The following is a 26,674-nucleotide window of genomic DNA, read 5'->3' on the forward strand; positions in this document are numbered from 1 at the left end:
CCTCAGGGGTTGGAAAACATGGTGGAATGCAGGCAAGGAGACAGGGTGTCTTGATGCCTATTTCTCCAAAGCACAGATGACCAAGTATATTCGTCGCGATATAATGACAGGCCCGCAGGGATCACCGTCGCCGTCAGACGGGGCCAACGGAAACCTTGTCCGCAAGCCCGCGTCAAAAGACACCAGACGGATGGAAACCCCGGGCTCACCAAGCATCGTGGCGGCGCGCAAGGCTGGTCGTCCACGGCCGCGTGTTGATTCCGGGACTGACAGCATTGAGTTTGAGAGTCTTGCGAGGCCGCGCTTTATGGGGCCATGTCGACCTTTTTTTTCTTGCGCTTGGCGCTAGATGTTTCGTTTCCATGGCCGCGTTGACCTCGACACTTGGAGGCTAATGCTTGTGAACAAAAGGGGAAGGGTGGAAATGTTTGCGTGGTCCACCTGCGCGGCGTCGGACTGGGGCGACGATGGAGTGGGGACGGACGATGCCGTTGATGAATTTTTCTTGAGATTTGATATTAGTTTTGAGCATGGGGCCTAGATGCAAGGCACCGCCAGCTGTCCGTGGAGGGGGTTGTAGAGTGCGCAACTCGGCGTTTTGGTTTCCGTTTTGGGGTTGCCGCCGCCAAGCCGTTTCCCGGTTCCGACGGTCAACATTGACTCGGGGCAACGGTTACCCGCTCCCGTGTTGGCCTCGGGGCCACGGCCAAGTCCACACCGGAAGTGGAGACTCGAGAGGCAGTGTCTCGACGGAACCGGTTGCCATCAGCCCATCGTCAGCCATGCATGCCCTGCTCGGCTCAAGTACCGCCGGATTTCAGCCAACGAGCGCGGTGACGTGCTCGTGGCCGGAACCGCTTTTCAAGTTGAGTCTTGGAGTGATTTTGAGACTGGTTGGTGATGTGGCCTTTTTCTTTCTTTCTTTCTTTCTTTCTTTTTTTTTTAATTGGCATGTACTAGGCTAATAACCGTCTTGCAGAAAGTGGTTGTATTGATGGTGATACCTTTGCATAAATGCCACCAAGAGCCCAATTCGTAGCCCTGTAAGAAACTAGCATAACAACCAAAAGCAAATGACCGGCTTGACAGAAAACGCCTAATTCGTCCAACAGCTTTCTGTCACATGTAGCCAACAACGAGCCAAATTGAAGGTGGTCCTGGTACTCGGTTGAAATCGAATTGCTGGGTTGCATCACATCTTGCAGCACCGTGGTGCAAGTGCAGGGCCAATGGCCGACCTTTCAGCCCAGGTGCCCTTTTCATGCGCTCCCACCTGCTGAGCAGTTACAATTGAAGCAAGAGGTGTTCTGGCTAGACATCTGCGTCGCAGCTGAACAACGTGGCGGGATTGTCTGCATCACCAGGCCCCCGACCTGTTGTCTCGGCTGCATGCGCATGGCATGGCGCACGGCGAGCCATCTTGGATTTTACCTGAGATACATGCCAAGTGCAAAACACCATGTGTGCGTAAAAGCAGCCAGACTACCATTTCCGAATAACTACCGAAAAGGGCCCATCGTGTCCAAGGGAACCTTAATTTCTCCTGGGGCGCATAGGTGGCCAAGTGGGTGCTGGCAATATTGAAACATGATTTCCAAGTTTGGAGCAAAGTTCAGAGCCGAGGTGGAAGAGGATGTGCAGCGGAACCTTCCAATGATATTGCACTGCATACTAAAGTCCCCCCATTTATTCGTCGTCGGCTCAATGGTTGTCGCAGGATTGAGCAACATCACCCATCGCGTAATAAAGTCGCCATGTGGCACTGCATTGGTTACGTTTCTGGCTATGTCTTTCGCGATGGAGATACTGGTGCCCTACGCTACAACCTCCCAGCGCCTCCCTACATGGGACTTGGCCCGTAAACTCGGCTTCTAATGTAGCTTTGGGCACAGAATGTGCTCCCCGGCTCTTCACACTGGAGATACAACAAGGCTTCGTCCCCCAAAGGTAGCGGCTTAAAGACCACACGATCCGGAAATGGGCCTTCATCGCAACGACAACTTCTTGTTGCCCTGCTCAGGTGAGAAGTGCGGCTGACGATGCTGTGTGTCCTCGCCTACGACGCGACCTACGCGACTGCCGTTACAACTACTGCCGACTTTGGCACAAAATTCACTCGACAAAGGCACACCATCATCGAAAAGGCCTACACTATAAATGACCAAACCATAACTTGGCGTGTTCTGACGCAGGATGCATGTCCTGCGCGCTTACGTGCATTGATGCTCAGCAATCGTTATATACAGTCCGTCTCGTCGTAAAAGACCTATTCCGCCCGCTAATGCAATAAAAATTGCACATGCAATAAACACAAAAGGAAAAAAAAAAAAAAGGGAAAAAGCTTCAATCAGGCAGCCAAGGCCACATCTATCAACCCCTCAAACATGTCCCGACATCATTAGACCGCCGCCCGCAGTCTTGTTTCTTGAAACCTCCACCTCTTCCAGCCCAAGCTTGGACCCTGGAAGATGTGCCATGATGCGTTCTCTGTGCCATGGGCCGACAAACATGCCCTCGGGATCAACGCCGTCGCGTATCCTCCTAAACGCCTCCAAGCTCTCGCCGTACATGGCCTCGATATCAGGTCGATACGTCTCAAAATTCTTGGCCCAGTGAGGCCGGCCCCCCATGTCCTTCATCAACCACTCAAACGCCTGGTAGTAGCGGTCGCGGCACGGCGGGTCCCGCCAGTACGGTCGATACAAGGTGGCGTTGAGATACAGGGTCGGGCCGTCGGGGACAGTTGGGTCCAGGTAGGGACGGAGGTTGGAAGTGAGGCTCGTGTCGCTAACCCGCACCTCGACCGGGGCGTGCACATACAGCCCGTCGGCCGAGAAGGGCATGTTGTGCGGGACGTAGTCCGGGTCGTCGGGGGTGAGGCGGTTCAGCCAGGAGCCGAGTCGTCGCAGCGCCTCGGGGCCCCTGTGCAGGGGAATTGCCCATTCATTCACAAACTGCGAGTAGAGGCAGTTCATCAGAAGCGCTTTTCGGCTCGGCTGGACGGCGGTCGTGGCCGACCCGTTGGCGAAGCCGTACTGCATGCCGAATACGAACCACTCGACCCAGGGGAGGATGCGAGGAGCAAACTGCGCCAGGTAGAGCAAGTTGTGGTAGACGTAGTATCCCAGAGATCCGTCATAGTAGCTCACTGGGGGATCCTGTTCGGGCTCCGTGGTTTTGTCTCCCTGCCACACGACGGCCCGTCTCGTGTAGGGGAACCACCACACCCTCACAAACTCGCTCTGCGTCCACAGGTCAAGCGGCCATCTCTTGAAGAGCTTGTAGTCGGTGTCAATAGTCTGCGTCCACTTGAGCTTGAAGGCGGGGACCGCGCGAAAGGTGATCTCGGTGATGATGCCCAATGCGCCGAGAGATAGAAGCGCGGCTCGAAACAGCTCCGGATTCGACTCGGCAGAGCAGAATTCCGTTGTCCCATTGGCCAGTGTGATTCTGAGAGACAGCACATCTTCAGACATGAGGCCATGGCGCACACTGCTCCCGTGTGTTCCCGTCGAAATAGCGCCAGCAATGGACTGCTGGTTGATGCTTCCCAAATTGGGCATGGCCAGACCGTGGCGCTCCAGCTCTTCGCACAGAGCGTACAGCCGTATGCCACTCTCCATGGTCACCAGGCCCGTGTCCGAGTTGACGGCGAGGATCCTGTTGAAGCGGTCGAGGTTGACCATCCAGCTGGAAGTGCAGGTGATGTTGGAGGGCGAGTGGCCGCAGCCGGTGGTGACGATGCGCCGGCGACATGTCTGGGCGAGAGAAACAACTTTTTCGACCTCGGCGAGGGTCTCTGGCTGGATGTAGAGCTCGGGGATCGAGGAGAAGGTCCTCGCCCAGGTTCGATGGACGTGGTGCGGCTTCGCGCGAAACGCAACGCCGTCGGCGTTTTGGCCTCGCAGCTCGGATTCCGCCGCGGGATGCATGACACGGGCTCTGGGTGATGTCGTCTCCGGCAGGAGGGAGAAGCTAAGCAATAACCGTGGGATATTGCACAAGAACAGGATAAGAACGCCTGCAAGTTCACTGCTGGCCGCGGTGGTGGAGGGACAGGATTTCCTGCGCACGATAAAAAGCGAAGAAAAGTGAAGAAATAAATCTGCTGAGAGTTTATGTGGAAGTGGGACCAGGACCCTTCAATGTTGCAAATGTCAGGTACCGGTCTTCAGACAAGGCGCTCACGCCTCATCATCACAAAGAAAGAGCCATGAGCCCGTGTGAAGGACGAGTTCGCGCAAGGGCGGGCAGTTGATCCGAATTTCAAAGGTTGTCATGACGGACGACGGCGGACAAGTTGGCCCTTTGTTTTGGTGGCGGGGCAATTGAGGCTCCGAGCCGAGAATGAGAATGATACTCGATGCCATGGAAAAAAAGGAAATGGCGACATGGTGGGGTCAGGCCACGAGCTTGCGATGGCGGGCCGGCTTTCTTGCAGTGTCGATCGCAGGGCCCTGCAGATGCCTCATCAAGTCAGTAATGAAATGACATCAATGAGCTTGTTCCGACTTGACATTGCGCCTTGGGCGAATTGGAGGCTACAAACTAAATGGCAAAATGATGTCGCGCCCGTCTGATGAAAATCTAGATGACAAGGTGCAGTCCAATCAGCAAACAGCACAGCGACAATGTCTGTATAATTGTGCACCGAGGCCCGGCATTAGGGTAACGTATGTACATGCAAATACCTACTTAAGTACCTACCTACCTAGGTAGGTACCTAGGTAGGTAGGTATTACATGTATTGACATAATTTTAGCGTTTCCTGCTCATGTCAAGGTGGACCCGCAAGTGCAGGGAACTGATATTGGCTGCAGCTCCGTACGGCGTACCAGTTGACATTTGGCATCATCTACACTGCCCTATTCATCCATCGTTTCCAACCTCATCCTCCTTGGTCAACTTATTTCCTCGCAGACAAACAGCCAACGGCCCCATCGAAATCTCCATCGACAAGCGCACTCGCGGCTGCAACCACCATTGCCTTGGCCTGCGTATCCCGTCTCAACGCCCGCGCATTCTCGAGACACCAAAGCAACAGCCTCCCCAAAGCCCCTGCGTCTCCGTCGTACCCTGGAGCCTCGGAGCCAGCGTCAATAAGCCCCAACCGCCCCGTCGTCTCAAGCACCATGTTCCAGTACTTGATATCGCCATGCTGCACACCACATGCCGCGAGCTCCCCGACGCCGCGAACCAGGTCGAGAAGCCATGCTAGGGTGAGCGGCAGGTCGTTGCTATTCCGGGCCAAAGTTTCCAAATCCTCGCCGGCATACGGCATCAGGATGCCTGCCACCGAGCCGGACTTCCAGGGCCTTCTGTCGGCCACGACAACGGCAATAATGGGGACGAGGCAGAAGCGCCTGGCCATCTCGCTGTGAACCGGGGCCGCTGGTATTGAACCCATGCTGCGGATGAGAGCCTCGCGCGTCCGAATCTCGTCCTCGATAACCTGTACATCAACATCGAACTCGATGCGCTTGAAGACGCACTCTTGGTTCTGCCATGTACACCGGTCCGCTGAGCGGCTGATGTAGGTCAAGTTCTGGAGGGTTTCGACGGCCGTGGTTGGCAGTCTATCGGTGCATTTGTGCCCGTAAGAAAGCGACTTTCTGATTGGTCTGTCGACGTTTTCATTTGGTTGGCAGTCAAAAGTTACTTGGTCACCCTCTGCATTCATCCGGACTGTATTCCACGGTGGCTCCGCCTGATGTTGGGCGTAATACACTGTCGAATATGCCCTGCAATTGTTGATGAGAGCCATTCATTATCCTCGATCTCAGCTTCTACCTTCAGACAGTACCAGCGGCGATTGGCTAGGTCGTATCCCTCTGCAAAGCATCGTACCCCGGGGGTTATAAGGTTGCTGTATATTTCAACGACTGGGTCATGCCAGGCACGGTTCGGTTCCATGCTCGCCAGTTGTTGGCGCCAATGGTCTGAGAGGCACAGAGGGCGGCTTTTGCGCTGGAAATTCCGGAGAGCACGACGCCGAGCACAAGACGAAATGGAGACGAAATGATGTAGGCAGGAGAACTCGGCGTTCACTCTGCCTTCACTTTGCGTTGGGGGAGCAAAGTAGCCCATGTCCCAGTTGACATTAAAGGTGCATGTGGTCACTGGTCGGTCACATGGGGCCTGGCGGCTCGCTGGAGGGGTTGAAGGGGTGGCAGAATCTTAATTCTAGCGGACATCAATAGCGGTCAAAACATGGACATAACATATCTCCCAAAGCTAAAATTAAATTGGCCGGCGGAAACCTGCGGAGCCGCTAGGCTGGGGGCAGAATCAAGCCCCAGCCGCCGTTCCCACCATCGACTTAATGGTCGCCAGGCGCATCCGGAGCGCGAATCGGGCCGAGCGGCTGTTCGGCGCACTCGCCGACAAGCCCGCTGGGAACGCCGCCGTTGATGGCCACCACGTTGGAGCCGCAGTTCCCAACCCGAGCCACGTGGATGTTCTTACGAGCCGAGTCATAGACGACATAGGCCCTGCGCAGGAAATGACCGCCAATCCAAATATCTTGAAAAAATCGCAACATTAGTCCAGGTACAAGTAAGGTTCTTCGTGGCTTGCCTTACCAGCAGGTAAGTCTCTCGAAATGATCGCCACCGGGCAGTTGCCTCCCGTCTTGAGCTTCAAAACGTCCATCTCAAAGTCCTTGACTGGGATGCTGATGGACACCTTGTCGTTCATGGCCAGCGTGATGCGGGCGTCCTGCATCAAGGTGCAGTTAATTACCGGCACGGAGCTGCCCTCTGGAATTGTGGCTCCCAATGCCCTCCCAACCTCGTCATAGATGGCCTTCTTCATCGCGATGGCCGGGGACCCCGTGTCGAGTCCTATGGTCAGGCCTTGGTCCGGAATGACATGGCTGGCATGGGTGCTGTCAGACACCGAGATTGACTTCATGTTGACGACGTAGCTGCGAACGTACGAAGGGTTAGTCTCCCGGCCCGTCTCCCCGAGACAGAGTCTTGAAGTTTTCTAGACTTCTCCTTGTCATCACTTACTTATTTGATGTCTGAGAAGCAAACGGGAACTTCTCAAGCGGGCCCGCGAACTTTTTGGTATCGTAGCCGCCAAAGGTAATAGCTCCCTTGCCGTTCTCATCCACACTCATGCTAAAGGCAGCATCGGAAATCACCTTGCTATCTAGCATCTTCTTCAGGATAAACTCGCTGGCGTACGGGTTCTTGGGAATGGGCTCTCTCAGTCCGAGGATGCCGACGACGCGTCCTATTTTAGTAGGTCCTTGCAGGTTGGCGACCCCAAACTGCATTTCGCCCAGCGACTGGCCTGTACCGAGGTGTTAGGTTCTGTGCCCTTCTTTTCCGGAGGAGCTCCGGGACTGAATGTACGGAACAACGTACCTCTCATGGATACCACGTCCGCACTCATGTTCCAGACGATAATTTAATTCCCGCCGTATCGCGAGAGGTTTTGCTTATTGAGCTCGCGTCTGCTGGTGCTGCGGTACTTGTCGAAGTAGACCGAAGCAGGCTCCTCCCTGACCTTGCCGGCGCGCACCTGGGGCACCCAGAATAAGTCGGACCCGGTGTCTGGTTCCACAATGACGGTCTGCGCCGGCGTGCCAATCTCAAGGGGCATGCCGAAGCCTACTACCGGCCGGAGGCCGAGAAAGCGGTACATATTCAAGTCTCCCTGGGCCTGGCGCTTTGACAGGCTGGCGTCTTGCGGATCAGGGGTAACGGGGACCAGAGGCAGCTGTAGGACGCCGGCTGGCGTGTTCTGGCCTGCGGGAGCCTCGTTGGCGCTGTCTACGGGCGCCGCGAGAGACTGGCCCGCGAGAAGTAGGGCAGAGGCGTACGAGTGACGCATTGTATTTACAAAACGAATGATGAATCTGTGGATGGGGCTTGCTGATTTGCAAGAGCGTGAAAATCAAGTCAATATAGACTGGTTGTGATGGAAAGACGACAATTTATAGAATGAGTGGTGAGCAATGATACTTGGCGTCTGCGTCTATTTCTCTACGAGTCGAACTGGTATTGTGTCTTTTATATACTTCTAATTAGCATCTTGTAGCCTGCCCATGTCGTCTTCACACGATGCTCCAAGTGTATACAGTCTTCAATGTTCATGCTTGGCTGGGGTGGTCTCACGAGTTCGATCACACTCCTCGCGTGGATTAATTAAATTAACCCATGTGGACCTGGTTCATAATTTATATGCCACATATTACCCGGTGCCAACCCCCAAATTCGTCGGTAGTGGAGCCGGAGTATAGCCTCAATATACACCCAGGAACTGGTTAGCTTGCTTGAGCCGGGCTCGGCGGCATAAGAACCTGCTACTTTGATGGTCTGCTGCGCAGGGGCTCATCTGTTGATGTTCGTGCCGGGTATAGTGGCTGGACTGCGACAAGTTTCTGTGGAACCGAACACGGGAGCTGGTCAACGTGGACCTCGTGTTCAGAGTCTTGGCTCGTTAGGCGAGCTGGCCGAGTCAGTCGACATGACTAGAGCGGCGGGAATTTACCGTTGCCGCGCGCCGACGCCTGTATAGGACTGTTGATGAATAATATGCTCTATGATGATTCATGCCAGCCCTCGTTGCCGAGGCCGTTCTGAGCCAATGTCTCCTTCACTTGGCCCGAGGACAGGACAGCGGCTCTAGATGTCACTCTGTGTTGGATCTAGGGCAAATGTAGCACCGTTGGACACGGCTACACGAGGGCTATGATCACGGGACCTAGGAGAGAAGACCCTCACCGACCTCTTGTATATATAGAGACCTTGGTCCCTCGGCCTTGAGGAAAACCAAGGACCTTTGAAACCAGAGACTGTCATTAGATGAGTCGAGTTATTGCTCCAAGCCATCACTGAGCCCCTGTCACACTTCGGCATTCAGGGTGGCTGAGGTTTCCGGAATCGTTTTGATGACAGACTGACACAGAACCAAGTACCGCACTCGCCCGCCTACTAAACGTATTGTCCCGGTCTGTTGGGACTAGGCCTGATTACCTCACTAAATGTACGTCAATGGCTACCCTTGTGACGCCCGGCTTGTTCATGGGCTGGGAACTCACTTCGCGAGAATACACAGACGGGTATGCAAGAGTGCCCTCAACCAGAGCTGAATGGGAGCCTTGGCTGCTGCCGTCTGTTGGTCTACTAGTTACACTGAAACGGATTGCCTAGACCATACTGAAGCTATTATAGTGCATTATAAGTAGAGAAATGCTACAAGTGCATCTATGCCCTGAAACAGTGTATAAAGAAGTATCTAATACTCATCTAATAAGCTATAGTGCCCTATTCTTAGCAAACACCCTCAAGGGTGAGTAGATACTTGTGGAGAAACCCAGTCGATGACATACCTGTAAGCGTCACAGCCGTGTTTGTGCAGTGCGTCAGAGGTTGAATACATGTCAACGGTACCCTCAGTTGGGAAAAGGCAAGTTGTACTCGCACTAGTACTCTATGGAAACCGCCCAGTAAAACGTCTCGATCGCCGCCCCGTTTTCAATTCGTCACCACTTCCAGGCCGATCTACGTACTAAGCTTTGTCGCTAGCTCGATATGATCCACCGTCAAGACATGCACCCAGTCAACCGGTGAATAGTGAATGATGAACGGGCAGAAGAAAAGCATATAGATTCAATAACTAATCATAAGTCCTCACTTAACGGCGTAAAAGCTGGCGCCTTGCGCAAGTCCAAAGCTGGAAGGTTGGATGTCGATCGATCTGTTTCCCTGGGGTGATGTAGATCATCATAGAGTCTGATCGCGATCGACTCCTTTGATCGGTATTGGCTGATAGACCGGATTGATTTGCGACCGATTCGCAGCGGTGCCATGGCTCACGTCAACTGTAGAAAGTATATATAAGCTTCTCAACATTCAGCAGTGTGTGAATGTTCAACGACTTTAGTAGCGGTTGCTCGAATCAAGTTGATACCAAAATATCACATTGATTACTTAGTCAAATATCATCGTGCCTATTCATTTCAGTATGGCCCCCAACGCAGACGATGCCAAATTTCTCAACGACGAGCCCGTCAGCTCCAACGTCAAGGATGTCAAGCCCCTTCCGTCGGATGTCCCCGAAGAGGACATAGATGAGACAGTTCACAACAACCCGGAACTGCGTATGTTGATCCAATTACTATCACCCAAGATGTTGTCAAAATTAGCTAACATTTGACAGAGGAAGACATGGTTGATGGCATTGACAAGTCCAACATCATTAAAGAAACTACACGAGGAGCTCGACCCGAGGGAGGATCGTACAAGGAACCAAGTGATGACGTGAGCGACCTGGTGGAATAGTTTTGATTTGTGTTTCCGTGGGGAATGTTATAGATGTGCTACAAAGCGGCGCTAGATCATCACTCGCCAATTCCCCAGGTTATTGCTGTACTGAAGCGAGATACACAGCCAAGTACATGAATTGAAATGAATAACATTGTGCAAATTCCGCCCACGATGAGACCCTGGCCAGTGACGTTGGTTGGTTTACCACAATGCGCAGGTTGACTTGCGACCAACCAACCCAGGCGGCAGCGGCGCTTAGCTTGCCCAGTCGGCTTTGGCAAGGGTATGCGACGCGCGTGTAACCCGCAGAAACAGCATGGGAGGAGAGGAGTCACTTGGTCCCCTATCCACCTCATAGCACCATGTGGATGCAAGGCGACGATGTCGCCTGGGAAGAAAGCGACCGTACCGAGAGAGAGTGGCGCGAGAGTCTCTTGACGTATTCGACCTTGCTGGCTATTGGAAACTTCGTCGCGAAGCACCGCCAGGGCGTCCCCGAGGAAATTGGCCCTCTAGCAGCGGGCGGATTCAACGCCCTGTTTCGCTTAAAGTACTGAGATGGCGGCTCGGCCGTGATACGCTTCGCCAAGGCGGGTAGGACAATGTTGCCCGAAGAGAAAATCCAAAACGAAGTCGCCACGATAAGGTACATCCAGGACCACACCGCTATTCCGGTCCCCTTTATCCTCCACTGGGGCACAAGAGAAGAAAGTCCCCTTGGCATAGGGCCATTCATAATCATGGACTATATCAACCACGCCATGAATATGACTGCGGCACTCAACACACCGGGACTAACTTCTGATATACCACCAGTTCCAGACCCCAATATCGACGAAGCAAAGCTCGAAATGCTGTATCGCCAGGTTGCAAATATCCTCCTTCAGCTGTCCAAGTTGGAGCTTCCTTTGATAGGGGCTTTAGAAGAGACGGATGAATGGTCATGGGAGGTGACATGGCGCCCACTATCAATGCCTATGAATGAGTTGGTCAGGACAGGAACTTTCCCGCGAGCGAAACTACCCACGTCTACATTCAAGACCTCGTTAGACTACTTTCAAGCCCTCGCAAGGCTACATGTTGATCACTTAACCCACCAACGGAACGATGCAATCGAGTCCAGGGCCGACTGCCAGCGTAAATATACAGCGAGACAGCTCTTCCAGAAGCTCGCTGGCGAGAAGAAGCTTGTGTCTGATGACCGGTATGACAAAGGGCCCTTCAAGTTCTGGTGCGACGACCCTCGCCCGTCTAATATACTGCTTGACGCGAAATTGCAAATTGTTGCCGTCATAGACTGGGAGTTTTCGTATGCGGCGCCCAGAGAATTTACCTTTGCTCCTCCTTGGTGGCTGCTTATAGAACAGCCAGAGTACTGGGTCAAGGGCTTAGAGGACTGGGCAGAGCAGTATGAGCGTCGTCTCACTACCTTTTTGAAAGCCGTGATGGACTGTGAAGATGCCTCTATTGCCTCTGGACAGCTGCAAGAGGAGCAGCGGCTTTCTGGCAAGATGCGCGAGAGCTGGGCTAGCGGCGACTTTTGGACAGTCTACGCGGCTCGAAGGAACTTCGCGTTTGACGGTGTATATTGGAAGAAATTGGACCCGCGGTTTTTCGGAGATGATGGCAGTTCCGGCCCTGGAGATGCTTGGATGAAAAGACTGGAGCTGCTTTATGAGCAGACCAGGGTGGCTATGGAGGCTTTTGCAGACAAGAAAGTGGCTGAGAGCGAGACGAGGAATTGGCCTGGGAGCCGGACGAGTAGCTGTACAGAGCGTGCCGATTTTTTTGTATGCTGGCGCTGTCTTCTCGCGGACATTATTCGTGAATCTATCATTGGCATGGAAGTAAGCTGGTAGTTGAACGGAAAATCACAGCCCACGCATCTGGCAGCGTATCCTCTATTTCTGTATTCGCCCCCTTGCATGTGCTGGCCTTGCGAAATGACTGCTCGTGTCACACTAGTACACGAGGGCTATCATCATGGGACTTGGGGCATAACACTCACTGACTTGTTGTATTTATAGAGACCTCGGCTCCCTCGAGGCCTTGGGAAAACCAACGATCTCTGGTAGCAAAGACTGTTATGAAAGCTGAATTGAGCTATTGCTCCAAGCCCTCACCGAGGCCTTGTCACAGGACATCTTGATCGAGGCATGACTCGATACGGGGCAACTCCAATTACCCAGGGCTTGGGCCCGGCAGAGCATGGCCGTCCAAAAGGAAATGTTGAGTTTACATGCTGGTAGCACCCTTGGCAATTTCATGTCACAAGTTAATTAATTACTTTGGAGCGTCCGCGCATTTCCAACTCCCTTGACCAAAGCGAGACAAGAGGAAAGTGGAGAAAATGGGCTGATCTACCTCTCTCGGAGGACCTTTTTTCTTTTTTCTTTTTATTCTAAATGGCATAGAATTACGAATCATGCGGATTGTGTAGTAAAAGTCGCCATGTATACAGCACCTACATAAAAGGAACTGCAGAATATAGTATAGCAATTAAAACACTAGCTGCTACACAGGCTGTTTCAAGAGGTCTGTGAAAAACCGGGCTATTCGGGGTCATCGTCAACTATAAAAGAGGCCTCGAATCCCTCGATAGATAGCTTCAGTCAAGGACTAATGCCACTGTCCAATGCGATCCATAGCTGCTAAATCGTGGCACTTCAGCTGGGCAGGGCGCCTTTATAACTATTACTCTGTCACCACATTGAATTTAATTTCCGCTAGCTATGGAACAAATTCTTGGTTGGGCTACAAATTGGTCAAGACGTATTACCACTTGATAAAACAACCCTAAAAGGTCAACTCTGACTGTAGAAAGGAGGAAGCTCACTTCATATAATACATCTTCTAGTAACGACATCTTGCTTAGTACTCGACGAATTCTACGCGTAATACGATGACCACAATTTGGACCCAACTACCCGGTCTGTACGTGACGTAATAAATTGCTCTGTCATGCATATATATTAAACCTATATATAATTTCATGCGAATTCACATTTGTGCTAAAAGTCGAATCTAATCATTTTTAGTAGTGGATCGGTACCAAAGAAATCATACGAAATCACACTACAAAAAATAGACGTGGTCACGCCACGGTATTTTTTGCCCCCAATATAAGTTACTATGCCACACAAGACGTGGACAATGCATTGATAATGCGCATCAAGCATTAATTAAAGCGCATAAGGTATTAATAAGAACACGACTCGAAGCTCCTCTGTGACGCGGACAAAAGACATGACTGCATGCGCGGCCAACGCGGTACCAAGGAAAGGGAAAAGGGGGAAAAAAGACATAGGCGACTTGACTACAAAATGTCCCCAACCTGCTAGCTACCAGCATCACTCGATTTGGGGCACTTAGCTTGCTATTACTATCAAGTACCATCACTACGAAGAAACTCCTCTTGTGTACAAACTCGGTCGCGTTCCGTCGATTTCAAGCAGTCATTATGAAAGCCGCATTCTTCACCGTCGCATTCTTGGCCGGATCCGCCCTCGCGGCGCCGTCTGCCTGTCCCAAGCCTGGTTCTCAGACGGAGAACAAGGCCGACGAACAGGCCGCCCAGCCGCCCAAGTCCGAGTACGAACAGATCAAAGACTACTGCAACAACAACGAAAGCAAGAAGGACTGCGAACTTGCGTTTCGTCGCTGCACCGGCCAAGTGCCGGCCACCGCGACGATGCAGCAATTCTTTCAATGTATCGACAGAAACCAACTCTGCGCGGCCGAAGGATATCACATGACGGAGTGCACAGACCGCGCAGAGACGTGCCAGAAGGATGCAAAATGTCAACTGGCTCTGGGGAATCTGACTGCGCTCAAGGACTGTGAAACCAAACTCTCCAAGGGAGAGACATGTGCTTAGGGCCATGCTTAGACTCAACGCAGCAACTGTAGGAAGCCAGCTAGATGCCATTACTTGGCTGAAAATCAAATTCCCGTTGTTCAATCCCTGGCAAACCCAGTGCCCCATGGTGCAGGGGCTACGCCCGAGGCCGTCGACCCGGCTCTGCTGGGCACGGAGCTTCGGCGCCGGACCAGTCTGATGTGTGTAAATCAACTTTATTAGTGAAGGCGAGTCTTGTCCTGTGTTTAGCGTCATTTGATGGAAATAATTGCAAGTCGGTTGGAGCGTTGGGCCGCAGCTTCCAGGTTTGCCCCTGGAATAGTATACCTCGTCGAGTCATACGGAGAAAATCAGCCGTGTCGGTGCCTCGCACAACAAAGAACTCACGAGATTAGGTCGCCAGGGCAAGTAATGTCTTTTGGGGACTACCTGTCCCTTAAACCAGGCCCAAGGTACATACGTGATGTAATTCAAGATGCGTTATCCTATCATGTATATTTATCAATATACCCTGATAGGCCTATATAACTCGAACCTCTGCTACGAAATCACTAGTAGGGAAAAACCAGTACCAGGCTACTAGCTAGCTAGTTGCCCAATTGGACTAAAAACCTACCATACAGCTACTGCTTCCCAACGCCAAGTAGAAGGACTACTATGGCTATAGCATAGCCCTCGCTAGCAGCCATCCTGACCTTTGGCTCCACAGCTCTCGAATGTGTTTGGCCGTCTCATTGTCGGCTCCCTGTGTAGATTAAACAAAGCATTTGTTAGGAGCTATCGCTCGTATTGGAGTCTTGAACGCAGGCAGATTCCGAGGACACGATGGCCCCGCCTTCGTAAACGCCCCCAAAGTTCGTTGGCGTCGTCTCATGAAGTACTCCTTGCGAATATGACCAGAAACCACCCATGCCCAATCACCAAATGGGTATGCCATTCTGAAGATGAATCATAAATACAGCGCGGCTTGAGTCTCCAAGACGAAATAAGCTTAGGCGTGCTCCTCACTTTCCGCAAGTATTACTTCATGCTGCGGCGTCAACTAACCTTGGGTCATTTACGACATGGAATATACACGTCAACGTAAGTAGATCGCGGCTGATCTGTACAATAAATGATTATAGGGAGATTTGCACGTTACCGATTCATGCAGGCGGTCAGTTATGCCAAGGTTCCCCATGACGGTGGTCAGGGCATCGACGCCGCCGTCTAGATGGACTGCGCCGAGAATGGCTTCCACCGCGGTCGCCATCATCTTGTCGGAGGTACGGACTGTTCCTCCGTTTCTGATGATGCAGACATCCAGACCACGGGCGAACCCACGCCCAGCGAGATTTTCATTGCAAAGGGCCCCTTTACGCATAAAGTCCCAAACTCCTTTTGCAAGTTTGTCAGAAGTACTGCTGCGGGGGAATGTTATCGGTGGATTTAAGACTGTACCTTTTTCGTGGCCTCGGCTGTACCAACGATGGCACAGGGTACTTCCCGCAATAATGTCACCGTACACCGCAAGGCGGTCATTTTTGGGAAGCTGCCTCATGGTATGGCCGTCATGGTAGCATGACATGGCGTCGGCGGACGCGTTCAGCGCCTCGGCACAGAGTGCCTTTTGAGAGAATGTGTAACCGATAGCGACCTCGCAGGGCCTGATTTTATCATCGAAACGATTGCTGAAGTTCATGGCGCTAATTGTTAAGAGATTAGACTGAATATATCGTCTTGTTTTAAAATACTACGCCACCCCTTGCACGTTAGAGCTGTGGGTGCAAGGGGTACGATCATCCGAAGGCTGGGAGTCCTTGGGCCAAGCAACTATTAAGCCATTACATTTAGCTAGCTATCTAGTTATGCAGAGCCGTGGTCTGACCTATATGGATTCCGTGTAAGGACCTGTCGTCTTCTATGCCGCTCATCCCTCATCTTCATCTTCATACCCTCTGGTGGAGACTCGTAAAACAGGTGACCACGATCAAAGGGCGCATCCAGCATCAAGCCCTGGAGCGTTTTTACGCGAGAGACAGCTACGTAGCTTAAACCAGTCTGAAAGTCCCGACAGGAGAGATCTGTCACGATGACATCTTCAGTGATGCTCTGCGACTTGTGAACCGTAATGGCGTAGCATACGATCAGGGGAAACTGCGTGCGAGTGCAGAGAGTGCTTCCGATGAGGAAGTCCCTGTCTACTGGGAGAATCGGGACAATCTTTCTGCCATCAGCGGTGGTCAGGAACACAGGTCCACTGTACTTGTCAAACTCCATCATGATAACACAGGGAGGGTCTTGGACTGGGTCAGCCCCCGGTGCCCAGCCGATATCGTAAACGGTACCGCGAGCGCCGTTGCAGAGACCAACTGGCTGCCAAAGGTTAGATGTCAGCATCAGACGGGCGCCAATGCATATAGGGATCTGCTTCGCAAGGTTGCCCGCCTTGTCATCAGGCGCCGCAGCCGCGCCAAGGCCGACATTCTTAGCCTTGACCTGAATGACTGGCCGGCCGAGGCGGTCGAGGTGGTAGTGGTTATATTCGTTCACCCTATCTTTCGTGGCGTATACTCGCAAGGCGTTGGCGAACCTGGCGACCTCCAGATCATCTAGCTTCGCCTGTACTCGACCGGAAAGGAGTTTCCAGGACTCGACTGACAGTTGGAGGAGCCGCAATTCCTCGAGAGCTGTGCGAAACGCCTTCTGATCGTCGCCCCGTTGCCGTTGGACAACCTTCAAGAAGACTGATTTATCGAAGCGTCTATATGCGTTCCTGCCTTTGATCTCCACTCCCTGCACCTCTTTATCGTAATAGAGCGGCTTCTGTAGCACGGGTGGAAGCTGGAAGAAGTCGCCAACCAGAAGGATGTTAAGACTACCAAAGAACTCCTCATTCCTACTCGGGAACGCCTCGCGCAGGCGGTCATCGATCCAAGAAAGCTGTCGCAGTCCCAGCATGCTCTTCTCATCGATGATCAGGTAGTTGATGTCCTTCAGCTTCTTCTGGAGCTGGGCCATGTCAGTGGGCGAGAGGGGCTTGAAGTCCTTGTTGATTGGAAGGTGTAACAGGGAGTGCAAAGTAGTGCCCGATATCTGATTTCCCGCGACGCCAGTGGGCGCGGCACGCCAAACAGGTGTCCCTCTCCCGGCAGCAGCGGCTTGGAGGTGCGCGGAGAGCAAATTAATGAGGTATGACTTCCCGGTACCACCTCCACCATCCACATGGAGCAGCAACTGAGAGGGTTCCTGATTCAGGAAGTGGTCCATCACGGTATCGTATACTAAGCGCTGATCCCGGTTTAGGGAATCTCGAGCTTCCAAGGGCTGATGATCCACATCAAGGTCAAGGCGGTTTGCCGCCTTGCGTTGCTTCCAGTAGTCGCCCTTGAGAATACCGTCATCAGTATACCGTCCAACGTGAGGGGTCCAATCATAATTGATGTCGATGTCTCGGCGGCCGAGCATGTCGATATCCTCTTCCTCCAGCGGGCGGTCGGGAAGCATGCGGGCGAGTTCATGCCAGTCTTCATCCACAATGGGCTCTTCATGGACCTCAAGCTCAAATTCGTCGTCCTCAGCCCTCAATTCATTTGTATCTGGCTCCCCATAATGATCGTCCGCATGGGTGTCACGGTGCTGCTCTCTGCAAAACCTGTACGCAGCCGCGAAGGAATCGAACCGCTGCCCGCCCACGGTGAGCAACTCCTCTGGAGAGCGATGCGGATGAGCCATCATCAATTTAACACGGCAGAAGTCACCAAACTGGGGAGATGCCTCCACGGACCTGTATCGAGGAAAGTAAGACAGGACTCTCTTCTTCGCGTTGGCAGCGAGTCTCCTCCACGTCTTGAGATTATACGATTGCAGGTACTCGAGGTAAGTTGCATCCTCGTGCTGGTCATTTCTCTCGAGATACCTCCTGTAGCTGCCGACGGTCTCGTTGACATCTTCATCCACGCGATACGAACGTGCATGTTGCTCCAAAGGACGGCAGTCGACAGAGACCACCATCCGCGTGCCTTCCTGCAGAGGAATGTTAAGGAGAAGATGGGAAATCTCCTGCGCCGAGTAATCTCTCTCGGCAATCAGCTTATTCATCAGGCGAGAGGAGAAGGATAATAGCGGCTGAAGGTGTGCCGTGTGCGGCAAAACCTGGTCTGCAAGCTTACAGTAAGGCTCAGTCTTCTTCTCAGATTTGCTGCAATACTTGGCAGCGTACGTAATAACCGCCTGTAGGCTGGTGCAAGGAGATATGTCGATATTGGCTAGCCAGCCTAGTATAATGGCGGGATTGAAGTGATTCATGAGGTTGTCATTCCGCGCCGCCTCGAAGACATAGTACGACTTGCCTTCCTTCCTGATCACTGCGGCCAGCTCCCGCAAGGCACGAGGAAAGTCAAAACGACACTCCCGCTCTGGATTGGCCGCATTGGCCGCCTCGATATCTGCAGCAGCGCCTTCCATATCCCTCGCCAGATCAACGGTTCTCTTCCTTACGCGTAAGCAGTATGTGGTATTGCATCTGTGGCGCTGGCAGCGGTTGACGATTTGTGAGAGACGCAGGAATGTCAGTTCTGTACTCAGTGGATCTACGCTCAGGGGGTTACCCTCACCCTGGGGCATAGTCCTAGTCGGCTCAGGATTAATGGCAGTGATGTGGAATCCCCACGTGCGTGCAAAAACATCACGAGCGGCTTCATCCACCATGTCGACTCTTGGGCAATTCTCCATCCAGTACAGGCCATGGTTGTGCGGACTGCCACGCCCTTGCCATTCATACCGATCCCAGTAATCCGTAATGTTGAACTTCTTGCTTAACACGATATCTCGAAAGAAACAGTATCGGCGGTAGAAATGGAAAGCAGCAATGTGAGGATTCTGACGCAAAAGTTGGCGCGAGAGACCCATCCTCTCGGACTCGGACGCAGCCAGCCATTCATCATATCGGGGCATGTGCTGGTAGAGACTCCGCCAGTGTAAATCTGCCGGGCTGAATGTGATGAATGCACCAGGACATCCAAGGTTGTAGGCATAGGCCTCGAGGTCCTGCCTCTTCCTGTTCCAGAAGGGGCGCGTGCCGCGAATAGGTACCGCATGTCTTGTGATTGAGTTGATTAGCACCTGCGCCTCAGGGTCCTCGCTGTGCTCCAGTGCCTGAACAAGCTGCTCCCGTGTGAGCGGTTCATGACTACCATCGTGTTGCTTCACGAAGAATTTGGACCGTGCACGGGCCTGTGACCGCATCAGAGTATTGAAGGCGACGAAGCGGAAGGTCGGGTGGCGTGCAAAACGCCCGTCATGCCAGCGCATCGCGTGCTCGATGTAGTCCTTGTAGTCGATTGACCGTAGCCGAGGCTCAACAAAGTCGGCTCTCCCGTCAGGAAAGAGGCAGGGAAAAGCTAAGGAGAGTAGGGCATGAGAGCGATTGAACTCATTAATGGGTGTGCGCCGTATATTCGGAAGCTGCAGCTCGTGCTGCACCTGCTCCTGGAAGCTTGTGGAAAGCCTTGGTTCAGCTTCTGGTTCTCCGGCAAGAATAGACCGCAGAGCATCGAGCTCCGTGTCCTTGGCCAAAAGGTCCGGCACCGCAGCCTCGTCCTCCAGGTCCGGTTCTGCCTCCTCATCTTCCTCGGGTCCAACTTCGGCAGCCTCCACCTGGCTCTGGGGGATGTCGTCCAGGACATTGCCATCTTGAGGCAATTGACTCAGCCGCTCTTCGTCGATGACGATGCATCGATAGCCAGGATGATGGCGCCGGAGGTAGTTAAGCCATATGGCAACTGGCTGGCGGCGTACACGGAACTGGCGGGTGAATTGCCGGCTAAGGTTTGCATGGGACGACGTATTGGAAGGACGGAGTAATACAGTGTTCAACTCCCGCGGCAAAAGCGGGAGTTGGTTGTACACCAAGCCAACCTCGCGGAGAAAGTGAACAACATGTCCCCGATATTTGTACTGCTGGCCCCGCACAAGCATAATATTCACGTGGACGTGAACACGGCCTATTAAAGACTCTTCAGTAGGTGTAAGCTGAGGCAATTGAGTCGGTACGGAGCCAAAATCCAACTGGTTGTCCACAGAGAAGAAGTACGGCTCTTCAGGGCCGCGTTTATCATCCTTTCGACAGCAACGCGCACAAATGCCATCAGAATCGATCTTCATCTGGAACCAACGCTCTTGACATCGACCACAAAATTGCATTTGGTCATTGTCCAGCTTTGTCCAGAACTCACGGAGGATTGCTTTATCACGACAGGTCAAGGCGCAAGCGTCCAGGTCCCCATTCCACACCGGATCTTGTGCGTGAAATACGGCCGATTCTTCAGGTGGAATCATCACTGGACTCCGGTACCGTCGTGGCGGCCCCGACGATCGAGTTTGCCTTTGAGATTTTTTTGGCCGCCCTCCTGTACCAGGGGCAGGACCACGGCGAGCACGGCGACGAGGCCCTGACTTTCTGGAAGGCTGCCGCGAGCAATAGCGAAGAGGGCTTTCGTCCAAGGCATTGCTATTATCGTTCCCGTCTTCGTCCCCTAGATCGGAATCAGACTCTACCCCTAGGTGTTCGAGGTACTTCCGTGGTCGAGCAGGTGAAAGCAGCAAGTTGAAATAGTCCTCGACGTCAACATCAGATTCAGAGAACTGTCCCCTGTCATCCGCTTCCTTGGTCATTCCATCCCCATCTGGGAGCTCATTTGCCTGTAGTCGATCTTGACTCCCAGCTACGTTCCGTGGTTAGCTTGAACAAACTGCCGGGACCACAGCACAAGGATACCTTCTCCAGGACCATCAGAACCTTCAAAGACGCCGAGTTGAGAGATTGTGGGAGTTAGTGACACAGCCTCCCCTGCACGGCGTCGTGAACGATGGTCGCGCCGAATAGTGGCCTGCTTGGCCCTGGCGCCGGCCTTGGAGGCATCATCTTGCGAGTCCTTCCCGCCCTTGTGGAACCTAACAGCCAGGTAAGAGTAGTCCACACCAGTCGTGCTGCTTCGGACAGTAGATGGATCAGAATGTGAGGCGACAGGATCGGTCGAGGGCGGCACAGGCGGTGAGGGAGCTAGAGCCCGGAAGAGCCGCGAGCTCGCTTGGGTTGGTGGGATCGGCGTCCCCAGCACTATCTGCGGCTGGCTGCCTGGCTCTCCGAACAAACTCCTAGCTGTATGTTGTTGCCGTAGCTTCTCTGGCGATGTAGGTTGGGTTCCAGATCTCTGGTTAGGAGGCGATAGGCCAGCGTCTCTGTCGGTTCTTTTCGGGGCAGATCTCTCAGCTGAGGTAGGACGGACAGCCAGCTTTCTCAATGCAAGGACGGCACCTTTGGACCTGGCACGCTTGATCAGGTTAGGGAGGCATATATAGTATATCAATGGTGTCAGTTACCTCGGAATTGCGGTGGTCCCGGCATTCCAGACAGGTTGTAGTTGGATTGGCAGATTTCCTCCTGCTAACGAAATTACTTGGTGATTTTGTTCGGTCGCAAGACGGGCAATGGACTGCCAATTCAGATCTAGGACTAATATTACCCCTAGAATCATAATCCATACCCAACCATGCGGTACATCTGTTTCAATAATGGAAGAAAGGCTGCTGGCCAAGCAAACGAACAGATCGCTGGGCAAATTTAGCGATTGTAAACGATTGTAAACGATTGTAAACGATTGTAAACAGAGAAGTAAACAAAGAAGCACCGACAGACGGTGGCTGTCCTTTACCCACTTTTCTAGAGCCACCAACCAATCCAGCCTTCTTTCGCGATTTCCCATACAAAATTTGGACCAATAGAAACTTATTTGTCAAGCCTGCACCAAACCCTCATTATTCGGAAAACTTATGGATTAATGTAGAGTCAGCCTTCGGCTGAATTAGAGAAAAGTGGAGTATATACATAACAGGCACCTGCGCACACTCAAAGGGATAGAAAAGGACGCACATACTCCGTACAGCTACTGTGATTCTTGTCGGCATTATCCTAAATGCCAAAAAAAATCCCCTGTCTTCAACAAAAATGAACGCGTGGCGAGGATTCAAGTAGGTCACCGACACACGTCGGAGTTGTACGAAATCTGCACCAACAAAAGGAAACAACTTGCTCCCTACTGGAATCGAACCAGTGATCTTATCATTACTAGTGACACGCTTTACCACTGAGCCAAGGGAGCATTTGCTGTTGCTGGGGCTGTCGATGTTATTGTAACTAATGAAGGTAGCGCTTAATGTGGATTAATCATGCCTTAGCTTCTTGAGCCAGCCCGTTTCTAACCCCTTTCAAGTCTTCAAGTTAGCATCGACGTTAGCAATTTATTGGGCAACCCCTTCTAAATTTTCAAATCCTAGTTGTCATCCGGCTTAGTATGGCACCAAGTGGTCACCCTCTTGAGCCTCAACTAGCGTGAAAGAGCATACCCGATCTAACATACCTCACCCAATACATTTTTCAGGGCTTCTAGCTCACTGTCCTTTCTTGAACTAGCTCCCTCGCTAAACAACATTTTTGCCATCTCTTTACTCTTTTACTCTAGTTCAACACTGCATGCTATGGCGCGGCGTCGCTATACACGTCTACTGCATCCATGTCCGCTTCTCGCTCAACTAGAAGCCTAGCCACGTTGCCATTTTACGTGATATAGATTGCCGGGAATCTCGAGCCATTAATTCTTGAAATTTATGATGTTTTTATGAAACCAAGTGGGGTGAGATGATGCAGTGATTTTGCGCCCTTCCACGCCACACTGCGGCCGACGATACTGTAGATCTGTGGACACCCAGCCCGCCCGGTTCGGAAACTATCGCCCCTGAAAGGATCTACGCATGTCAAAATTGCATCAGATAATGGCGTTGAGTTTATACTTGGCCCACAGTAAGCCAAAGCGTTCCAAACGCGGTTAGCAGAGCATTGCATGTGTGGGATGCAAAATGAAATGTCTTGCGCCTGGCCAAACTCTACGAACAAGAGCCTTTCAAGTTTTCGGAAAGTGCAACGATTTAGGGCACAATCGGTTGGAGAAATAGCTGGGCTCTTTTTCCGGCCGATGCTAAGCGAGGGTAAGCAAAGTCCGTACATTAATGTTTCTTGCCACTCGGCAGGAAACGGTAACAGGGCAACTACAAGTCCATGGTAGATGTACAGCTCTCAAATATAGCCATGCTCTCATTCAAGCCCAAGCTTCCTTGTCTTCTATTATCCTATTATCTAGGCGTGTGAGCGTTCAAGAATCAGATCAGAAAGGGTACCTTTTCCTCTCCCGCTGGCAAGCATCATGCCTAGCTAGTAGTTACCGCATTAATCTGAGATAGTAAGACATCAAGTCTCGTCTTGTTATTCCCCGTCTGGGTCCTACGTTGCGTTATATTTAAAGTCGACTGCAATGTAGCTATTCAAGTGGGCGAAACAAAACACCTGGCGCAAGGGCATGGGTGTCATTTGTCGAACACGTCTCATTATGGGTTGGCTCTGCCAGCTTTTTACAATTCCAAGTGCAAACAAGACCAGCCATGATAGTCGTCGTCCTCTCCCCTTCAAATATAGCCCACGTGCCGGGGGTACGGCCTGTCTGGCGCGCTGGTCAGGGGCGCATCATCCTTCTAGGCCTCCTAGTGCGAAAGTGCGAAGCGAGCTCGTGGTTACAGTGTGTCAACGGGAAAAGCCTCCTATTGTGCGGTCATCAAAGCCTCGTAAAGGCCCACGCTACGGCCCTATTGAAGTCGGACCTTCAGGACATAAGGGGGTATAATTGCTGTTTAATTCGAGCGCGTTCTTTTTGTGATGTAGTGGAGATTCAACCTCGTCTGTCTCAGCTATTAGATGCCCGTGGTTAGACATGGAGCCTTGATATACGCCCGCTCGTACGGGCGAGAATTAGAGGCATCGGCTACCAATCGCCGACTCGGCTCTATGTCGCTGGTTTATGCCTCAACGCAGCTCGGCTAGTCCCTCCATGTTAATTATGGAACATCGTACGAGACAGCCAGTAGGTATATGTTAATTTCAATTTCTGCTTGTACTAAACCCTGCACTTGTACACACTTGATGGAACATTGTAGGGTTAGTATAGAATTTATTGGACTTGGCGTCAAGGAGTGTGTATATTATTTGTTAATTGTGAATATAGTTCTCGGCAGATTATTTACGTAAATAAAACGTAATTATATGATACATCACGCGGTAGTAGAAAGCCTTATCGTAAGAGAGAGTAATAAATGCCAAGGTGTCACACTTGAAAAAAATATATATAGACTAGTAGACGTACAAGAGCTTACATCGTACACTACTTTATTTCATACACAAGAAAAGTATACCACACAAATATTTCTCACGCCTTGTATTTCTCCAAGACAAAACTCGAAATCATGCGCTTTATTACTGCTATGCTCGTTTCTGCTAATCTGGCCCTAAGCATGCAAGGCTTGAGCATTGAGAGCACATGCGAAGATCTGATTAAAGCGCGTCCGTTAAATGCCGATCTCGCTTCCACTATCAAATGGAAACTAGAGGTAAGCGCTATGAAAAAACGGCCTTATTAAAGCATGAATACTAATTCAAGTAATAAGGGCTGCCTGGTAGTAAGTATAAGTTCAAAAAATCCATGTATTCCCTCTGCTATATTGTCTAACGATTTTAAAGAATCAAGCTTGCATTTCTGCGCCCGCCGATTCTCAGCTCGCCAAGATTTGCAGCAGTCCTGTGAACATTCAAGAAAACAGGATTCAAAATGTAAAGCCTGTACCTCACAAAGTATGTGTATATCTGGGAAAGAAGTATGAAGCATAATACTAAACTAAAAATAGACTGACGACGCCGACGCTTTCTGGGGCCAATTTCAAAATCACAGAGTTGAGTTGCGGCCGTATAAAGGGGTTGTCCTTGAGAAATACAGCTGCTCTCTGCTTCAGGACTTTGTTTGCGGACTGGGATTTGACTGGGACTATTGTGAACTTATGCACGCGCAAAAAGCAGTGAGTTTAGATTACAGCGCTATTTTGCTACTAGTTATGGATTTACTCTAATATTTCATAGGGCTGCCGAAATGTAAGCAACTCCACTCAGCACTAATAGACAGGAAATTTACTAATATATATTAATATAGTTTAATCAGTATAATGGCTCCCCGGACCACTCTTCTACCTGTAAAGAAATTTCGGAGAAAAACTATGAGGTGAATAAATTATCCCTATCTGCATGGTTTCAATAATTTACTAATATTTAATAGAACACATTGGAACGTGAGCACTTTGTAATGCAATGTGTTGGAGCATCTGCACAACCTGTCGTCTCTTGGTCTTGATAGACTGGGTTGTGCGTGGAAGCTACTTGTAGATAGTGTGTGGCATATTTTGCCTACACAGCTATAACAGCTAGCTAGCTACTAGCCTACTACAGAGCTAGCTGCTACAGCGTAGCTGTAACAGCCCAACAAACAACGTGGCCTGTAAAGCTAGTCACATGGCGCGTCTCGTGTCACACAATTATATATCTAGCTTCTCACGGCCTTCCTAGAATAATAAAACCGCAACCTTAAGCATTGTGGCTGTTGTGTTTAACTTCTTTTTCAACAAAGTTGAAATCTCAATGTAGATTAACCGTTGCGATAAGGTGTTGATAGTAGAGTAATTAAAGAGACAGAAGAAGAGCTATAGTGGCCAGATAAGTGCGTGAAGTAACGGCGTCGACCTGTGAAATCTTTCTTCTTGCACGAGGCATAATTCTTGACTTTTATCTCTTGCAACTAGCTGGTAATTAGCTCGGAGCAACGACACCTTTATATTGGGGCTTGTACGCTAGTTCCACGTGACTGATCCTAAATATTTTCTCTTAAATCGCTATATAAACAAGGAATGGGTAAGTGATCACATGAGATAATAGCCTACTAGCTTCATTTAGGTATTGGGCTACACGACAAGTGGATCGTAGATAATGCGTATGAGTCGTATTAATGGAGGGACTTGGAAATTCTCTATAACCTGGAAAACAGTTACTTTAGTGGAGGGTCGATTGCCGCCCTGATGGATCAAGTGAACGGAACGGAGAAGGACGTCTTGTTGAAGAAGATGCAGGACACGAAGGACATATGGCGCGGCTTACATGAAGAGTGGTTTAATATAAAGCACCTGATGTCACACGGATTAGGTCAAGCAAGGATCAGAAGCCCTTTATTACACAGCAGGATCACGAGAACTATGGGGCGCGCTAGGCACGGGCCGTTCCTTTCATGTACAATTCAGACCCTGAATGTTTAGCCAGGTGTGACATAGCAAGGGGGGTTAAAGCCAATGAGATATCACTATTACAGAGAGCATGTGGGGGTTTAAAGTACCTGATAACGCGATAAAATCTCTTATTAATAAAGGTCACTCTTATAAGAGCTACTACTCCCCTGTCATTATAGTTAACAGCCACTGATATAAATAAAAAGAGCTCCTGTTAACAGAAAAGTCCCTGTAAATAACCCCCAGTAACTTCCTTGTCAGGTCACTCATGGCTAAACTTACAGGGGTTGGATTGTATATAAGATGGTCTCCCCTCGCCTCATGGCTTGAGGGAACCAAGGACCTTTTT

The 26,674-nt window shown here is 51.2% G+C and overlaps 10 protein-coding genes and 1 non-coding gene across 11 annotated transcripts; 5 read left to right on the top strand and 6 right to left on the bottom strand.

The window, feature by feature from the left end:
* Positions 1 to 2,145: 2,145 nt before the first annotated feature.
* ALO1_2 (D-arabinono-1,4-lactone oxidase) lies at positions 2,146 to 4,348 on the bottom strand. The gene has a single exon (XM_007813027.2). The coding sequence runs from the start codon at positions 3,930 to 3,932 to the stop codon at positions 2,379 to 2,381; it is 1,554 nt and encodes a 517-aa protein (XP_007811218.2). The 5' UTR covers positions 3,933 to 4,348; the 3' UTR covers positions 2,146 to 2,378.
* Positions 4,349 to 4,906: 558 nt separating this feature from the next.
* Positions 4,907 to 5,764, bottom strand: J3458_019741 (uncharacterized protein; the record flags this gene model as incomplete). The annotated part of the gene is made up of 1 exon (XM_066121665.1): positions 4,907 to 5,764. One exon carries the CDS (start codon positions 5,762 to 5,764, stop codon positions 4,907 to 4,909), a length of 858 nt encoding a protein of 285 aa, XP_065973282.1.
* A 555-nt stretch (positions 5,765 to 6,319) lies between these two features.
* Positions 6,320 to 6,813, bottom strand: J3458_019742 (uncharacterized protein; the record flags this gene model as incomplete). Its single annotated transcript, XM_066121666.1, has 2 exons — positions 6,320 to 6,522; positions 6,582 to 6,813. 2 exons carry the CDS (start codon positions 6,811 to 6,813, stop codon positions 6,320 to 6,322), a joined length of 435 nt encoding a protein of 144 aa, XP_065973283.1.
* A 196-nt stretch (positions 6,814 to 7,009) lies between these two features.
* Positions 7,010 to 7,401, bottom strand: J3458_019743 (uncharacterized protein; the record flags this gene model as incomplete). Its single annotated transcript, XM_007813026.2, has 2 exons — positions 7,010 to 7,299; positions 7,374 to 7,401. The coding sequence occupies 2 exons, from the start codon at positions 7,399 to 7,401 to the stop codon at positions 7,010 to 7,012; spliced, it is 318 nt and encodes a 105-aa protein (XP_007811217.2).
* A 15-nt stretch (positions 7,402 to 7,416) lies between these two features.
* Positions 7,417 to 8,079, bottom strand: J3458_019744 (uncharacterized protein; the record flags this gene model as incomplete). The annotated part of the gene is made up of 1 exon (XM_066121667.1): positions 7,417 to 8,079. The coding sequence occupies exon 1, from the start codon at positions 7,840 to 7,842 to the stop codon at positions 7,417 to 7,419; it is 426 nt and encodes a 141-aa protein (XP_065973284.1). The 5' UTR covers positions 7,843 to 8,079.
* A 1,899-nt stretch (positions 8,080 to 9,978) lies between these two features.
* Positions 9,979 to 10,295, top strand: J3458_019745 (uncharacterized protein; the record flags this gene model as incomplete). The annotated part of the gene is made up of 2 exons (XM_066121668.1): positions 9,979 to 10,114; positions 10,174 to 10,295. The coding sequence occupies 2 exons, from the start codon at positions 9,979 to 9,981 to the stop codon at positions 10,293 to 10,295; spliced, it is 258 nt and encodes an 85-aa protein (XP_065973285.1).
* Positions 10,296 to 10,642: 347 nt separating this feature from the next.
* J3458_019746 (uncharacterized protein) lies at positions 10,643 to 10,837 on the top strand (the record flags this gene model as incomplete). The annotated part of the gene is made up of 1 exon (XM_066121669.1): positions 10,643 to 10,837. The coding sequence occupies one exon, from the start codon at positions 10,643 to 10,645 to the stop codon at positions 10,835 to 10,837; it is 195 nt and encodes a 64-aa protein (XP_065973286.1).
* Positions 10,838 to 10,882: 45 nt separating this feature from the next.
* J3458_019747 (uncharacterized protein) lies at positions 10,883 to 12,139 on the top strand (the record flags this gene model as incomplete). Its single annotated transcript, XM_066121670.1, has 1 exon — positions 10,883 to 12,139. The coding sequence occupies one exon, from the start codon at positions 10,883 to 10,885 to the stop codon at positions 12,137 to 12,139; it is 1,257 nt and encodes a 418-aa protein (XP_065973287.1).
* A 1,601-nt stretch (positions 12,140 to 13,740) lies between these two features.
* On the top strand, positions 13,741 to 14,157 carry J3458_019748 (uncharacterized protein; the record flags this gene model as incomplete). The annotated part of the gene is made up of 1 exon (XM_007813024.2): positions 13,741 to 14,157. The coding sequence occupies one exon, from the start codon at positions 13,741 to 13,743 to the stop codon at positions 14,155 to 14,157; it is 417 nt and encodes a 138-aa protein (XP_007811215.2).
* Positions 14,158 to 22,208: 8,051 nt separating this feature from the next.
* On the bottom strand, positions 22,209 to 22,280 carry J3458_019749. The gene has a single exon. It is a non-coding gene; the product is annotated as a tRNA-Thr (tRNA).
* Positions 22,281 to 24,468: 2,188 nt separating this feature from the next.
* Positions 24,469 to 25,171, top strand: J3458_019750 (uncharacterized protein; the record flags this gene model as incomplete). Its single annotated transcript, XM_066121671.1, has 4 exons — positions 24,469 to 24,612; positions 24,743 to 24,853; positions 24,907 to 25,074; positions 25,136 to 25,171. 4 exons carry the CDS (start codon positions 24,469 to 24,471, stop codon positions 25,169 to 25,171), a joined length of 459 nt encoding a protein of 152 aa, XP_065973288.1.
* Between the last annotated feature and the right edge of the window lie 1,503 nt (positions 25,172 to 26,674).

This window comes from Metarhizium acridum, assembly GCF_019434415.1.
Source record: "Metarhizium acridum strain ARSEF 324 chromosome Unknown scaffold_568, whole genome shotgun sequence".
In the NCBI taxonomy this organism is placed as follows: domain Eukaryota; kingdom Fungi; phylum Ascomycota; class Sordariomycetes; order Hypocreales; family Clavicipitaceae; genus Metarhizium; species Metarhizium acridum.

Excerpts from the sequence above, each read along its gene's own strand:
- ALO1_2 (XM_007813027.2), bottom strand. The coding sequence starts at position 3,932 with ATGCATCCCGCGGCGGAATCCGAGCTGCGAGGCCAAAACGCCGACGGC.